The sequence below is a fragment of the Pygocentrus nattereri genome, chromosome 18, assembly GCF_015220715.1.
Source record: "Pygocentrus nattereri isolate fPygNat1 chromosome 18, fPygNat1.pri, whole genome shotgun sequence".
Lineage (NCBI taxonomy): Eukaryota > Metazoa > Chordata > Actinopteri > Characiformes > Serrasalmidae > Pygocentrus > Pygocentrus nattereri.
In genome coordinates, this window is record NC_051228.1 from 5,135,555 (window position 1) to 5,149,961 (window position 14,407).

At 42.5% G+C, this 14,407-nt stretch overlaps 1 protein-coding gene across 2 annotated transcripts in view; it reads right to left on the bottom strand.

The window, feature by feature from the left end:
- Positions 1-14,407, bottom strand: part of LOC108433260 (CXADR-like membrane protein) — a 100,581-nt gene that overhangs the window by 10,128 nt on the left and 76,046 nt on the right. For both annotated transcript variants that reach the window (XM_017707706.2, XM_037547525.1), the window contains exons 3-6: positions 11,804-12,002; positions 7,315-7,482; positions 3,456-3,578; positions 367-508 (exon numbers count right to left, since the gene is read on the bottom strand). In XM_017707706.2, the coding sequence (XP_017563195.1) occupies positions 367-508; positions 3,456-3,578; positions 7,315-7,482; positions 11,804-12,002 (632 nt within the window). The remainder of the gene's footprint in view (positions 1-366; positions 509-3,455; positions 3,579-7,314; positions 7,483-11,803; positions 12,003-14,407) is intronic.

The window sequence follows — 14,407 nt, forward strand, 5'->3', positions numbered from 1 at the left end:
GTTCTGAAGGCGAAAGGGGGTCCAGCCTTTTACTAGCAAGGTGTACCTAATAAAGTGGCCGGTGAGTGTATATGCTAAACAACGAGCTTGTCGGTAAATAGCTTTTTTTAGACACCACTCAGGTCTAATTTCTACCATCAACTACTGAAAACAGCTTTGTCCACTATGATGAAAGGAAGAGAACCAGAAACTTTGATATCAAAGTTGTTTTGAAAGTTTCCACTTGTAATGACCGCTTGAAGGGGCATTCATGAGCAACGTTTAGGTCAGGAGCTTGTCTTTAAGATGCTGATAAAGGAAAGCACATGAAGGCAGGAAGGCAGCCTTGTGATTGGCTCCGGCTCTGGAGCATTTCACCATGCTCACCGGATTTCGTTGGGCGTCTCCTCCTCTTCGTACTTCTTCTTCTCCTTCTTGCGGAAGACCAGCCACACGATGAGGATGATGAGCAGGACGCCAAAGGACACGCCCACCACAGCGCCAGCCACCACACCCATTCCCCGCACATCTGGAGAGGACAAAGGCAACATCAGCACTCTCTCCATTAGTGATTCCTATACCTCCCATATCTACTGACCAGGTATAACATTCTGACCACCTCCTTGTTTCTACACTCATTGTCCACTTTATCAGCTCCACTTACTCTATAGCTGCACTTTGTAGTTCTACAGTTACAGACTGTAGTCCATCTGTTTCTCTGATACTCTGTTACCCTGTTCTTCAGTGGTCAGGACCCCCATGGACCCCCACAGAGCAGGTACTATTTGGGTGGTGGATCATTCTCAGCACTGCAGTAACCCTGACGTGGTCGTGGTGTGTTAGTGTGTGTTGTGCTGGTACAAGTGGATCAGACACAGCAGTGCTGCTGGAATATTTAAACACCATGTCCACTCACTGTCCACTCCTACCTTGTTGGTCCACCTTGTAGATGTAAAGTCAGAGACGACAGCTCATCTGCTGCTGCACAGTTTGTGTTGGTCATCCTCTAGTCCTTATTAAAGAAGACGAGAGGAAGACGTCGTGTTCTGAGACACATAAGCTGGACGTCCATCCTACCGCCGTCTTTTAAAGATCAGAGCATGAACTTCGTCTCCTCTGCAGACCAGGTTCTCCTGCACCATGTTGGACGTTATAAACTCTCACTATGACGGGACGCACATGCAGAACGGACTTAAACTTTCTGATAGGGAATGTAATCGGATACAGGCATTTACACGGATTATTCTTCTATTTAACAGACTGTTTAGCCACCAAACTGTATTCCGAATAGCCTTAATCTGACTAGTCTATACTGACTGAGGTGTATACATGGACGTATTCTATTCCGATTGAGCTATTAGTCGGATTATTAATGGATTATCAGGCTGACTGGCTACACTTGCTCTAAGGGAGAAAACTCTACCTTTAATACACCTAACAGACCCAAACAGTTTCCTCCAGTCACACAGCAAATACACACATACCTTTACACCCATCCAGAGAGCCAGATAAAGTACAGTGGGAGCAAGAAGCAGTAATTTATGCTCAAATATCCGAACGAGCCCCCATGCACTGCATTGCAGATACTGTACCTAAAGCAATGCATCTCCCAGCACCAGGAGAATACTTCAGCAAACACAACAAGCCATTAATCACGCCACTGTAGCCACAGTTTTCTTTGAACAAAGTGCCGTATTCCTTTGCATGAGTACGTTTCTTTCTCGTTCCCCCCAATTAATGTTTTCTCGCTAATTCCGTCTCCCCTAAGTGTAATTATGCAGAGAAAAGGCTTTGGACTTCACTGCTGGATAAAAATGAATCAACGAACAAAACAAGAAAACAAGTCGATTAATTTTTTATTTGGATTTTAAAAGTATGCTGATGAATCATCCTGCTTATCCGAGCACACATATGCGGAGGCTTGCTCCCCAAAGGACGAGCGCATCACGAACGTCTTCAAACCCAAACCTTGCCCTTACCGCTGCGCCACGTCGGCCTTCTTTTGTCTCGCTGTCACGAGGCGGTGCGAAGAACTGGAAACAGACGCATGTGGAGAAAAATCCTGCATCCTGAGTTCTTTTAATCAGTTCGTGATCATCAAAACCAATTGCGTCTGTTTATTATAACGTTCTGGGTCTTTTCGGCGAACAGAAGGCATTGGTTTGTGATCAGATCACAATAATATCGGATTCATATCGGTATCAACTGATAAATGCTTAGAAATGAGGAACGTTTAGGCTTGATTGATATTTCAGGCTGATATATGATGTATTTACTGTACTGTAGAAGGGCAGAGTGTTTAGGTGACGCTGGGCTACGGCACTAAAGCATCTGTACTTCATTCATTCTACTGTATTTGTAACCCTACAGAAATGAATGTTATATCACTTTATGAAGTCCAATCGAAAGGGATTTATTTCGGTGGCTGTATCTTAGTTTATGTACTGGATATCAGAATCAGCTCGCGGTTCCCATATCAGAGCATCTGTAGCTGACACTACAACCGTGTTTTAGGCTAGCACTGTTAACAAAATAAAAGAATAGACTGAGAATAAATAGAATAAAGTCAGAATATTTTGAGAGTAAAGTTGTATTTTTTAAAATGAAATCATAATATTTCAAGAATAAAGTCAAATTTTATATCTAATACAATAATTATATTTAGAGAATAGTCATATTTCTTAGAAGACAATTCTAAGTCTTTTTTTTTTGAGCAAACTTGTAAAACTTTGAGAAAAAAGTCATAATATTGTGAGAATAAACTCATATACACACACACACACACACACACACACACACACACACACACACATTTTCTAAGCCGCTTCTCCTTCTGGGTCGCGGGGGGTGCTGGAGCCTATCCCAGCAGTCATCAGGCGGAAGGCAGGATACACCCTGGACAGGTCGCCAGTCCATCGCAGGGCAAGAATAAAGTCATATTTTTATAATAAAATAATTATATTTTGAGAATAAAGTCCTATTTTTTAGAACAAAACTGTAAAACTTTGAGAAAAAAGTCATAATATGTAGAGAATAAAGTAATATTTTGATTATCTGGCGATTATCTGACTTCAGCTTCACATCACTGAAGAATTAGTGGTGGGCAATAATAAATAATTGCCCCCCTCTTTGAAGGCATATGATCCCTAAATGTATCTAAAGCCCAACAGTGAGGAGCTGAACTTTCCCCTCCTCTGCTGTCCCAGCAGACGGGCAGGGTCGCCCACAGAGCGGCGCTGGTAGCCGTTAATGAAGTGATGCTCTTTTTATTCGAGGGTCTCATTTCATAGAGGAAGATTTCAACCATTACAACTTGTATCTCGAAAACAAGGGACAGGGTTAAAAATAAGAAATGGGATTGGGCCGATTTCTTCTGTACAGCGCTGCGTCCCAGGAAAGCCAAAATATTCACGTTTTCATCATCCTGGGACATTCGCCCCCCACAAAGAGCCAAATACATGGTGAAAGACACTCACAGTGGATTTTGACCTCCACGGTGCAGCTCTCCTCCCCCACGTCGTTGCTTGCTGTGCATTTGTAGACTCCCGCACTTTCTCTAGTGAGATTCCTCAGCGTCACAATTTCCGGATTCTTCAGATCTAAACAGCAACACAATGAATGTTTCCTCAGAGAATCCAAGCATCATCTGTTACAAGAGCTGCTAAAGCCCCAGTTACCACAGGCAATAATAAAACTGCGCTGTAATTTTATATTAAACATGACTCATTGAAAAAAAATCAAGAAATTGTCAAAACAAGCGCAGATTCTGAATGGATTTCAATCCACGCCACTTTAGCGGTGGAACATTGTGTGAATTTGATCATCACTATTGGGTGTACGGTCTTGTTTTGAGACAAAAAAGCCATGTTTTTTGTCATTTTTTGGGTATTCAAACAGAAAAAAGTGTGAAGTAACACAGCTTACAGGATGCGAATGGATCATTATGTAACAACTACGTCATTAATCATGTCATAATGACGTAATAAGTCTTATAAGATGGATTTGAATAGTCAAGTACAGATATAATTACACCACATAATTACAACAAATGTAAATGTGCAATTGCATTTAAACAGTTTTTGCAAAACAACGAAAGCTCTAGATTCACTGCTGAGGTCTCTTTCCCCTCTCAGCGCTGGGTGGAAGTTGCACATTAGTTCCACATACGGAGCAACTCACACTGGAGCTACTAAAAGAGGCTAATTGAGGAGCGGCAGAGCATGGGGCGTCGGGGGGGGGGGACGACGGGGGGGTGTTGGGGGCGGGAAGGGGGGGCTAATGTAGCTGATGTAAATTAAATTTGAGGCCGCTTGTTGTGCTAAATAGACCCCATGGAATCATCATCCACAGTCTTCGTCCTCCAGAGACAAGTCCTAGCTGGATTGCAGCGAGTTGGTGGGAGACTTTCCTTTACACATTTGAGTTCCATGCAAGTGGAAGCAGAGGCAGGATTAACCCTCTACTGCACATGTTATGAAAGCAATTATATATATATATATATATGGTTCACTTTTCTTGCATAAAATGGACCTGATTATTAGACATCAAAACTTTTTTTTTTAAATAATGTGTGCAGGGGTCATTTTGGGTTTCCTTGAGGCAACATTGCGCGACAACGGGAAGAAATGATACAGGGCCGTGTTCCGTGATGTGGCTTGTGGCTGGTCAGACCCCACTTTCGCCCAACGTTGCTTTTAGGCAACAAACATATTTCCACAAATTCTCATAACAAAAAGAGAAATCGATACTGTATCTTAAAAAAAAGCAACCTCCACGTTCTCGGTGCTGGCGGCAGTGGAGCCTCACCTTTGTGGATATTATTAATACGGAACTTTCAACTGCGAGGATCCACGGAGCTAACGGGAGGACCTGGAGCTCTTCGGAAAGTGCAGCTGAGGAAGTTAGCAACTCATTGTGAAACCTGTTTTGCATTACTAGATATGTCACAGAGACTACTCGTTTATTTTTTTCACAATTATTTATTTGCTTATATTTATTTTGATCGGCAGCGGGCTTGTGGGTGCCATGGGTGATGGAGGGATGGGTTGGGGGGGCCGTTGGGTGCTTCATTTTGTTGCTAGGTGTCTTGCTGCTTGTTGTATTTTGTATTACACTGGAGCACTTAAAAAATAAAAATAAAAACATTTGGTTATTATTTTTTGGCAAAAAAAAGAGACAGTGTGACCAAGAACATGCTTTTTGTTGACATACTCAACCTGCTCCCTTTATTGTTAACCCTTTGTCTTTAAATATGGACAATGCTGGTGTAAAGTGAGGAAAATGAGTTTGTTGCCCCGAGGCAACATTGTCTAATAGAGAGTTAAGGTTTCGGACACGATTGCATCATGTTGCCGTAAAACGTCAGCGTAATTTAAGAAACTAGGCTTCTCAATTTGAGAGGAGGAGGAGATGTCCAGGAAATGTGTGCTAACGTCTTGGTAGAGAACATCATTCGAAAGCAATTTACAGTGAAGGTTCAGCCAAACCAGGTTGCCTGTTTACCTCAAACACAGTGGACTAACCAAGACATCTTTAGATGTATGAGGTTTGTCTCTTTAGCGTTCCACTGGAACTACAAAGCTAGAAAGCCATGGATGCTTATAACCATCCATTAACACTGATGTTTTATTTGAGGCCTACTTGAATGGGCACTTCATAACACTGAACAATGCATTTAAAAAGCAATCTGAACGTTTATAAACAGCTGATGTCAGTAGACGCAAGTTGGTAATGATGGTACATGAAATAAATGACATTGTATTGACATAAAGGCCCTCAATCTAAAGTGACATACATTTGCTTCATTTATTACACTGTTATAAAACATTGCACTCAACTAATGGAACCAGACATCTAGTTAACTCCTTAAATGGCCAGGGCCCACCGGCAGACCCAAAGTTTTATTACATACTTCTATAATCTAAGTATAACTCAGCCAATTTGCACTGAAGACCCTGTTGTTACAGAATAATAAGTATGTAATAAATATGTTATAATAAAGAATATGTAATAAGCATGTAATTAGCCTGGAATTTTGAGGGATTAATCAGATCCTCTTGAACTTGCATCTTCAAAATATCAACTACAGAAGAAGGCAAAACATGTTCTTAACTAACTATAAGTTACTCCACTAGCTGGCGCTCCTTCTATCACACAGTCCCACCTGGCATGTTTTCCTACAACTCCTGATGTTGGGACGAATTATTAGACAGTTGTGTCACATGAGATGATGCCACGCTTTAAAATCAAAATATTATCTCCAGCGTATTAAACATTTGTAGACACAAAATAAAGTTGCTTCATGTGTTCCTGAGTGGTGCAGTAACCAAAGCCATCACCCCAACAGGAGGTTGTGAGTTTGAGCCCCAGTGATGCCATAGCCATCCGTAAGTTTGTACTGCAGAGCTAAAATGTTCAGCAGGGTTGTGTGATGGAAAGAGTCCTGGCGAGAGGGGAAGTTAAATATAAAAAACAAGTACGTTTTATTTCCATACCTGAGATGCAGAACTAAAAAAGTAAAGAGAATTTTGACTCAACTAAGAAGTTTGAGCTGTGTGAACTCTGGTGTCCTCAGTTTCTATTCAGGTGGCCTGTGTGGCTGCAGGCATGAGTCTCCTTTAAAGAAATTGTTCTGTTATAATTTAACTCAAGCATTGGGTTTTTTTATCTTTTTTACATAAATTAAATTTACATCATAATTTTCAGTTGGCCTTTATGTTAAAAGTTCATGATGAACAGATTAAAAAAATGACTCAAAATTATTGTAAAATTATTATAATAATTTTATTGCATTGACCTCAAGTGAAATTCTTTGTCTTTGTAATGTCAAATTACCGTGTTTGAGGTTTCACTGTGACCGTTACTGACATACGGCATGATAACGTGAAATTCACCTTTATAACATTGTTATAAACTGATCAGCCTAATTTACAGCTTCTGATGTCAATATAGTATCAGTTCACTTCAGAAAGCATGTCCTCTTGCGATTACTGACACAAGCTTGTTATAAATGTTTGAGTATTGCTTTATAAATTTGTTATTACATGTCTACGCATGTGTTAAAAAGTTTCTATATAATGAATGAAGCCTATTTAAGATTACTTAGCAACTCGACAGGTTTAAAGTCTGATGATTCAGGCTTGGACTTTTCACAATGCTTCTTGGTGTACATGAGCTTCCATTAGTTGTTAGCTACATTAGCTTTGGCGCTCCACTACTAAACAAACACGGAGCATGTGTTGGCTGATTGACTGCTTTGAGAGGTTAAAGGGGTGGGCTGGGGTGAAGGTTTGCCTTAAGCTGTCCACAGAACTACAGGAGGCTGGAGGAGCTTACCCAGGAGAGCATGAGGGGGCAGCTTGCCCACATATTTGCCCTTGTCCAGCACCCTCTCCCATTTGTAGTGAATGGGATCGGAACCGTCCGCTGATTTACAGCTCATCTTCACATCGCTGCCTTCCAACAGCCGGCCCTCCATCCAGCAGCGAGGCTTCGACGGTTTCACTGTGCGGAAAAAAACGAGAGAAGGCCTCTTCAGCAGAGCCCTGCTGTACGTCAGTGGTCACCAACCCTCCTCCTGCAGAGTTTAGTTCTGCATCTAAGACGCTTAACCAACACTAAAACATCTGATCCTGACAATTAAGGACTTCTGGCAGGTCGGGGCTGCAACTAGACTCCGCTGGAAGGATCTCCAGGAGCAGGGATGGTGACCAGTGCAGGACATAATCATGTCTAAAACAGCAAACAGGGAATGAAAACAACACAATACACACACATCACTTCACGCAGTCTCCTTCTGCAGGCATGGCAACAAAAGAATGTAGTCATGGTGATGACTTAGTAAGCCGTGGGAACTACATAAAGAAGTTGTGGCCATGACTTAGTAAGGTGCGGGAACTAAATAAAGAACTTGTGGCCATGACTTAGTAAGGCATGGGATCAAAATAATGAAGTCATGGCCACGACTTACTAAGACATGGGAACAAAGTAATGAAGTCGTAACCATGTCTTAGTAATGAGATCCTAATGCGTGGCCATGACTTAGTAAGGCATGGGAATGAAATAATGAAGTCATAGCCACAACTTAGTAAGCCACAGGAATTGAATAAAGAAGTTGTAGCCATTACTTAGCAAGGGGTGTGACCTAAATAAAGAAGTCATGGCCACAACTTAATGACCGCAAACTAAATATTAAAGTCTTTACAACTTAGTAAGTCATGGGATCGAAATAATGAAGTCATGGCCATGACTTACTAAGGCATGGGAACTGAATAATGAAGTGGTAGCCACAACTTGGTAGGGCGTGGGAACAAAATAAAGAAGTCGTGGCCATGACTTAGGAATGAGATTCTAATGTGTGACCATGACTTAGTAAGGTGTGGTAACTAAATAATGAAGTCGTGGCCGTGACTTAGAAAGCCGTGGGATCGAAATAATGAAGTCATGGCCACAACTTAGAAAGGTGTGGAAACAAAATAATGAAGTCATGGCCACAACTTTGTAAGGCGTGGGGATGAGATCCTAACGCTCGGCCACAATGTAGAAAGGCATGGTAACTAATTAATGAAGTCATGGCCATGACTTAGAAAGCCGTGGGATCTAAATAATGAAGTTATGGCCACAAATTAGTAAGGGGAGGGGATGAGATCCTAATGCATGGCCACGACTTAGTAAGGCATGGGAACTAAATAATGAAGTCATTACCACAACAATAACACAGCAAGGTGTGCAAATGAGATTATTAAGTCTTGACCACAGTTTAATAAGGCATGATCCCATTCCCATGCCTTACTGAGTCACAGTCACGACATCATAATCTTGTTCCCACGCCTTAATACAGTGTGGCCACACATTATTTTCATTTATACAGGATGTCCCCAGCAGGGCTCCTTATTGCCACTCCACCAGGAGAATGAAAATCGAGTTGGATATTTTTGATAATTAGTATAATTAATGAATATATCTGTATGTGAAATGTGACTGTGCTGAGCTGCTAGTGAGCAACGAGGGGTGAAATGGCAGGGCTGGGAGCCAAATCCTGCCACATGAATTCATACCGTTCCACAAAGACAGTCGTGCCGAGATAAAATATCCAGCACAACTGCAGCTTTCTTTATATCAAAGAATCTTGTGTGATTGACACAACAAAAAACAGCATTTATAAATGTTTTCTTTTCCATTCTCTGTATCATTTCTAACTTTTAGACATCATGGTTGTCCTGGAGGGCCTGCAGGTGTGGCCTCCAGACCACCTGGACACCTCTACCTTCAGTTTTAGGTTCTAACGTTACATAATTCACCCAAAAACATGCACACAGTCAGCTGGAGCAGGCCCCCTTCGGCCACGTCCTGTCTGCTCCGGAACACCTGTGTGGCCAGGGCTGCTCTCCTCGGAGGCACCTTTTAATGCTTGCCTGGTTCCGCAGTGGTCATTCGATATGAGTGTAAAAGGACCCCCACTTCGCCATTAGCCCGTGCTGCATCAACAATCGCCTCACACCCCACCGCCCCACCCTCCACCACCTACCCGCAAAGCCCCTTACACCACCGCCATCAACATCTGCTCCGGCTGCCGTTTTCTGCTGAGTGCGGAGAACGGAGCGTGGCGCTTCCAGGCGCTCACTGCAGGATGCAATTAAAGGAATGGAGCAGGCCTGGGGGGGTGGGGGGGGGGGGGGGGGGGGGTTGGTGGGGGGTGCGCTTTTACATCTCGCCCCGCTGTCAGGATCACTTACGACGCTCGGAGGAGGTGCCCGGACCGGGGCCTCCGCCAAAGCCATTATCTCTGTGTTGAACAAGACAAATGCTAATGTTTGTCCCGCCGAATCGAAAGTGTCGTCGCGAGGCTGCGGGCAATTTGTACAAATGCATGCGCAAATTTGCAGCACGCTCTTTAAGACGTCTTTATAGAGAGCGCAGGGGAGTCAGCGTCCTGCAGAGGCAGCATCTAAAGACGTCCCGCTGAAGTTTATTTGGTCCACGATTCGGCGCTGCTGTAAGAAAACCTCAGTAACAGTAACAGTAACTTTATTCAACTTAAAAAAGGGATTCTTTGTTTTAGGAAAAGCATCACTTACAATACAGAGCCATGAATGCATAAATAGTTCTTTGTATGGTTATACAGTTCTCCCTGATGGAAAACCAGATGCATGTGGTTCTATTCAGCGCTCTTATCCGATATTACATAATAATCCTAATCATTTTCCAAACTCTCTTCATCCCTCAGAATTAAACAGACTCTTTTTGTGACTATGCCTTTAAGACTGATATACTTCAAATGTCTCTCTTCTTATTGGTTGGCCTGTATTCACTCCTTATAACTCCAGTGTGCACAGCCGGGGCTAAACTGCTGTAGGTATATTGAAATGTACTTGCTTTTCAAGACATTCCCAAAAACACTTCAAAGCAGGCTGTTTCCGTAAGTTGTTTGTCTGGACTGAGGAGTGAATGGTACGTTTTTAAGCATATATCATATAGCATCATATCATATCTTTAAAAAAAGGTTCCATACACTCATAAAATTGATTTCATTCTGTAAATTTACTATTACAAGTTCTATTAACTCAAAATTTTCAAGCAGCTTGGTGACGTATTTTAAGTTCTTTTTCACAGCATAATAAAAGGATTACACTGTTTTTCTAGAAGAGACCATTTCTAGATAAAATTACTTGCATCAGACAAAAAAATGTGTAGAAATAGATTCTTTAATAAAATTGTAATAAATTCTTATTAAACTGTCTCATACTGGGAAATACAAGACTCGATTTAAAGTGGCACTGCAGTTAAACTGTACTATTTGACCTTTACTACTTTTGTTGCAAACATGCCTATTTGCCCCCTACAGCAGTGCCACTGTAGCCTCTAGAACAAGATTTTACAAAGACTGAAATAACCCATTCTGATGATGTATCGTAAAGGTGAGAGGAGCCTCTGAAAAACTGTAAGAACTTGGGGTGGATCCATGAGGGCAAGATTTTTTTTTTTTTTTTTTAACTAGTGTTACGATTAATGCATAGAGAAGTTAGCGTAGCTAAAGTTACTACTAGAAAACTAAATATCAAGTCTGTATTTATTAGCTTCTGTGCTAGCAGTCAGGATTTCTTCATTACTGCAAGTGAGATTCCCAGAGATTATATATGTAAGCGTGATGCATGATGGGTATTGTAGTCAGATAAAAAAAAATGGACAAAATATAGGTAGGTGTTAGGCCAAGATTGCCCATTTGCAATGTTTTCAATTTTTACGTTGCCAGTCAAAAGTTTGGACACACTGGAATGGTTTATCATCTTGAATCTTGAGTGCTTGAACTTTGAACTTTGTATGATTTTAGTTCCAAAACAAAGATGTGTGTGTTTTAAATGCTGTCCTTACAAGTAGTTTTCCAACAAGAACAAATCTGCATCTTTTCCAAGCCTGTTGGAGAAGCACCCTAGAAGGCTCCTCATGAAGCTTCTTGAGGGAAAACACTGTTGGTCACCACATAATACCACATACTTCATTGTTTTGATTGACATCTTTGGTAATGCGGAAAACAGGAAAAATCAGAAAAAGCCCTTCTGAATAGGTGTGTCCAACGTTTTGCCTGGTGCAACTCTAATGCTGTTACATCACAGCATGAGTATCATTAAAACCTCTCTCTTTTTACTACCCATAAGCTGAGTGACATTCCACTGCACAACAGCTTCATGATGCCAAGGGACAATATCCCTGTGCTATTTTTGGCTCCACGACTGGGTGACACAGGCATCTGTCACGTCCTTCTCCGTCCACGGGGCCTGGAAGAGGACTTCATTAGAGGCGGAGTGTGATGGGCCTGCGGACTCACCGAGCACGATGAGGTTGACCGTGTTCCAGTGGTACTTTCCCCCATTCTTGACCTTGCAGCTGTATTCTCCCGAGTCGCTGAGCGAGAGGTCGCTGATCATCAGTGAGGCATCCCCTTTGAGATAGTCGCCCGCGAGCGACAGCCGGCCCGAGTCGCCCTCATTGGGGTCGTAGGTGCGGCCCGCAAAGTATGTGATCACCTGGTGGGAGAGAGGAGGATATTTGATCTTTCCAGACACCAGTGCTCTGTCTCAAAAAAGGACTTGCATAATGTTCAAGGATATGCAATTCATATGGGCCCCTGACTTGACGTAGATTGAATTCCGTTTGATTTTTTTGTAATTTACTGTTTGAGAAGATAAAGTACGCAAATTTAGTGACTAATTGATATAACTTTCACTTTTAAACTGCAGTGTCCTGACTTTCTTTAGCTGTATAGCCTTTAACTGGCTAACTACCAAGCAAGCACAGTTTTTCTTTTCAAATTTTTTCCAGTTTTCTCCCCAATTTAGTCATCATTTCGAATTGACGCTAGCACAACATCTCTGGACAGCCGAGCTACTAGTTACATCAGCTAACAGCCGCCTGTAATGGCTAGTATTGCACTGAGTCATGGAAGGAGAAGGGAAGGCCATTCTACCCACCCAAAAAGAGCAAGGCCAATTGAGTTCTCCTAGACTCCTGGCCACAGATGGGTGTAGCATCACCCAGGGTTGAACTCCTGGGTGATGCTACAGTCATCAGGAGACCAATCCTGATAAGGCCAACGCTTGGATGGTTGCACCCCCAAGCAAGTACAATTGAAGTTGTTCCACCATCATGGATGACAGACGCCAGCTTTGGCAGGTAGAAATTTGAAATTTAAACATCTAATGCAGTTTAAAAAGTTTGTGGGGAGCATTGATTTTTTAAAAGTACTTTGGATATTGTATAGAGTACATTGTATGGAGGATATTCAAGCAAGATTCAGTGGTGTGGGGTATTGCATGGTACAGAGTGGATTTAGCTGGTGATACTCACCCATACCTAAATTTTGCTCACTTTTATGTATTTTCTGTCATCCTCTCACACTCTAACAACATCTCAGTCTATAACTGCTGTCAGAATAACTCCAGAGTTTGAAAAGTGGGTGAACATGCTTCTGAATGAACCCGGCAATGAAGTTCAACAGTTCATCAGCCTCACTCACTATGGACAATGAGAGATATTGTGTTGAGCTGGTGAAAGATCACAGCTAATCATTCTCCTTCCTTGTTAAGTTTGCCCAAAGTACTTTTATAGTAGCAGCAGTAGCATGAGGAACTTTGGCCCAGGGGGCCTAGGGGTCCTGGTTGCAAGTAAAGGGCAGGTTTGGGCTTCAATTTCATACCCTTACAGTTTTCTAGTTCATCTTTCGGTGCTGACAAACAGGTTAAAACCTCCAAAATCTCACCTGCAGGGTTCAGAATCTACTACTTGAATATTTTCAGGTATTCCCTGTGCCAGTACATCTGATCCCGGTCAACAGGTAATTATCAAATCCTTCATGAACCACATCAAGTGTTGGGGTAAGCAATACTTGAAATAGTGCAAGGGTTGAATCACCTGCCCAGAGCAACCCTTGAGTGCCCTGCACATTTTAGTATATTCCAGCTATAATGGTGTTTTTCCACTGGGCAATGCAATATGGAACAGTGCCATTACTCAGAACTAGCCATATACCTGCCTGTATCTCAATCTGTTTCCCAGATTGTTCTCTTTTGCTTGTGTGGTCACATTGTTTCTTTTCAAATGGTGATCATCTCCAGCACCATTCACACCTTCCATTTGGCTATGCTTTGTACCCTTCCAACAAGAAGGGTAACCAAAATCAGCACAGGTACTCAGGTATGGTATGGTTCATTTGGCAGTGGAAATGATGGCCAAATGCCTGACCATGGATTTGTAACTGTACTTTACCATGTCAAACTGCCATAAGACACTTGTTTCAACTCAGGAAGGCCTTGCGAATCATCAGTTACTTCGATCGGGGGGATCGGAGCAAGAAAAACAGGGCTAGGTTTGAGAACCACAGGCCTAGAAGATGTCAGAGTGCACTGGCAGAAGCAATGAGTGTGACGCTCCTAGTGGACAGACAGGGGGCATGTGCGAGTCACACGGAAGGCCTGCAGTGGGTGTGCGTTAAGTGCTGATGCCACGGTGAATCATCGTTCCTCACGCCGGGTTATGTTTGACTTTTGGATGTCCCTGGCACGCGCTACCTACAGTTCAAGCGCCGAAAATACTGCAGCACAGCTATTCCGCACATGCTGACCTTTTCACTGATAAGCACTTTGGATTTTTCAGTCCTTTATCACCCCAAAAACCACAGCTCCCAACTGCGAGGAAATGGGCACTCATTGTGAATCTGCTTGCGAATGCAAGACACAGGATCCTAAAATATGTCAAAAAATGCATGCCCCTACTACATAAGATGTGAGATATCGCTTCCAGAAACATGGCTTTTACTGTCTGGAAAAAATGACACTCTGCCATGCACAGCAGAGCACGACAGGGGCCTCACTTTAGCTAAAGGCGGAGGCTGGACTTTTCCTCCCTGCTGCAGTGTGTCAGATTGGCCCTGGGG